Source organism: Myotis brandtii, unplaced genomic scaffold, assembly GCF_000412655.1.
Source record: "Myotis brandtii unplaced genomic scaffold, ASM41265v1 scaffold115, whole genome shotgun sequence".
NCBI lineage: Eukaryota > Metazoa > Chordata > Mammalia > Chiroptera > Vespertilionidae > Myotis > Myotis brandtii.
Genome location: NW_005353967.1, coordinates 14,212,951 through 14,215,983, shown reverse-complemented (window position 1 = coordinate 14,215,983; position 3,033 = coordinate 14,212,951). Strand labels below are relative to the sequence as shown.

The 3,033-nt window shown below is 34.2% G+C and overlaps 1 protein-coding gene across 1 annotated transcript in view; it reads right to left on the bottom strand.

Annotated features, from left to right (window-relative positions):
• BDP1 (B double prime 1, subunit of RNA polymerase III transcription initiation factor IIIB) overlaps positions 1-3,033 on the bottom strand; it is a 98,603-nt gene that overhangs the window by 75,010 nt on the left and 20,560 nt on the right. The window contains exon 4 of the mRNA XM_014550561.1: positions 419-564. Coding sequence (XP_014406047.1) covers positions 419-564 — 146 coding nt within the window. The remainder of the gene's footprint in view (positions 1-418; positions 565-3,033) is intronic.

The window sequence follows — 3,033 nt, the reverse complement described above, 5'->3', positions numbered from 1 at the left end:
AGGGGAAAGGGGAGGGGGGATATGGAAGACATCTGTAATACTATCAACAATAAAAATATTTTTTAATGTAAATAATAAGCAACAGCATGCAATAGATATACTTTTTTTAACAGCATAATTTTTATTTGTAGAAACTTTATTATTCAATATTATCTAAGGTAGAATAGGAATTTGACAGAGAAACATTCTAACCAAAATGACTATAATGTTAATTCCTAAAAATCTTTCTAAGATAAAGTCGGAGTTTTAGCTCCATGGGACGGGGATTGGAGGGAATGTCAATAAAATTAGCTAGACAGAAACGGCATGGTAGTTTACACTTTACTTAGGGAAGACCTGGTGTAATTCAGAAACAGAGAAAATAATTCATTACATTTCAAATAAATGACCTACATAATTTAAAATGAAAATTAGTTACCTTTATTTGACCATGGTTTAGAATAATAGTTTTTCCTAAAGCTGGAATACGTAGTTGTAGAACCACGCTCAAATATGGGGTCATTTTCCTCAACAACACAGGGGCCTTTGGTCCTTAAAACTTCTACAGTTAAACTGAAAGAAACACATTTTTAGATAGATCCACACTAAAAATAAGAAACACATAGCAAATAATATTTAAATAGTGATACCTTTAAATTTAGCATGGCAGAGTCATATCAAAAGTATAAATACATTTAAGGTATGCTTATTTTCTATGAATCGAAGTTTCACTTAAAATGTAATTGCCAGGGGTCCTAGCCAGATAGCTCAGTCGGTTGAGCAGTGGTTGGCAAACTCATTAGTCAACAGAGCCAAATATCAACAGTACAACGATTGAAATTTCTTTTGAGAGCCAAATTTTTTAAGCTTAAACTATATAATAGATTTGAAGATAATTAAAAAATATGACTATTAATAGTTAAATGATATATACTGATTTAGAAAAATATTATATCTATTTCAAATAATGTTTGGAAAATAGAAATAGAATGATAATTCTATATCATAAAAATATCTAGATTGCAAGTTTATATTCAATAAAACTATTTTAGATTATTGTGTATTATTTTTAATCTCCTGGTTCCATTTTTTATCTTGCCAAGTTATATATTTTTTTGTCCTTTGTGATAACCTTGGATTAAACTCCAGCTCTTCTTTTTGCTGGTATAATGTTGTTCTTTTCTAATTTTTAATCTTATATCTATTCATTCAATAAATATTTTTGAGAGTCTACCAAATGCCAGGCATAATTCTTTAGAATATATCTGTTAATAAAACAGATACGAGCAATAATTATAATTAATAATTTAATAATAAAATGTTAGGAAGTTAAAAGTATTATGGAAAAAATAAGTGAATATTCTATATAATGAAAGCCCAGCAACCATAACAACGTAATGACCAGAATGATCACTCGACCAGTCACTATGAAGTACATTGACCACTTCTCGGTCCCTCCCCTCAGCCTGCAGGCTCCAATCACTGGATGGCAAATGGGGAACCAGGGTGGGTGGTGGGACTGGGGACTCGCGAGTGGGCAAATTGGCCGACTTCTTTGACTTCTTTATCCCTCCCCCCCAGCCCACAGGCTCCGATTGCAGGATGGCGAATGGGAAACCAGGGTGGTTGGTGGCAGGGTGGGACTGGTGACTGGCAAGTGGGTGGAACGGCCGACCTTTTGGTCCCTCCCCCCGGTCCACAGGCTCCAATAGCAGGATGGCGAATGGGAAACCACAGGGAACTGGGGTGGGTGGCAGCAGGGTGGGACTGGGGACTGGCAAGCGGGCGGAAGATGGCCCTGATCACAGGCTAGGCCTAGGGACCCTACCCACGCACGATTTCATGCACTGGGCCTCTAGTATTTAATATATATTATCTTATGCTAGACTCAAAAAAGGATATTGAGAAATATAAGCATTTTATATTTGTTTTACATTCCTGCACACAAATCAGTTAAATATGCTTTTAACTATTTATTTAGTGACCAGTAAAATTATCATCACAAAATAATGGAAAACAACATGCAAAAATAATTATCATTAACAGTATCACATTTATGTTTAATTATCATAGAATCTATATGCTATAAAATTATTTCTTACTAATTAAATGATCAGGAAACTTTCTATCTTTCTTTTTTATTTACTTACTGAAAATTATCTACTTTTTAAAATAATACACTGAAAAAAATAAAAATAACACACTTTGGAAAGACAACTAAATTCCACAATGCCAAATATGAGAAATTTAATATCATAACTGAGAAATTAAACCAGAAGTGAATTAAACCTCACCATAACAAAAAACAGAAAACATGTTAACCTACATTTCATTGCATTTTCATTAGTTACCACCATCCAACAGAATATGGTATTAGTTAATAGTATGAAAACTTGAATATTGACTTCAAGACTGAGTCAATCTTTGAAACCTATCCTCAGAAGAAGAAAGCATATGATTATCTCAATAGCTCATCCCAATTACCAGTAAAGTTGGTAAAATAACAATGGTAGGTTAATGGTCATAAGTACTATCTTCTCATACAGAATACAAAGTTATAAAAATTGCTAAAAAAATATAGCTCTGGCCGGTTAGCTTAGAGCAAGGATCCTCAAACTACGGCCTGCGGGCCACATGCAAATACAAATATTGTATTTGTCCCCGTTTTGTTTTTTTACTTCAAAATAAGATATGTGCAGTGTGCATAGGAATTTGTTCATAGTTTTTTTTAAACTATAGTCCGGCCCTCCAACGGTCTGAGGGACAGTGAACTGGCCCCCTGTTTAAAAAGTTTGAGGACCCCTGGCTTAGAGCATCATCCTGATACGCCAAGGTTGCAGATTTGATTCCTAGTCAGGGCACATACAAGAATCACTCGATGAATGAATAAATAAGTAAAAGAACAAATAGATGCCTGTCTGTCTCTGTCTCTTTGTCTCTCTCTAAAAGCAATTTTAAAATGTCTTTTTTGTTTTGTTTTTTTATTGATTTCAGAGAGGAAGTGAGAGGGAGAGAGAGATAGAAACATCAATGATGAGGGAGAACCTTGATCAG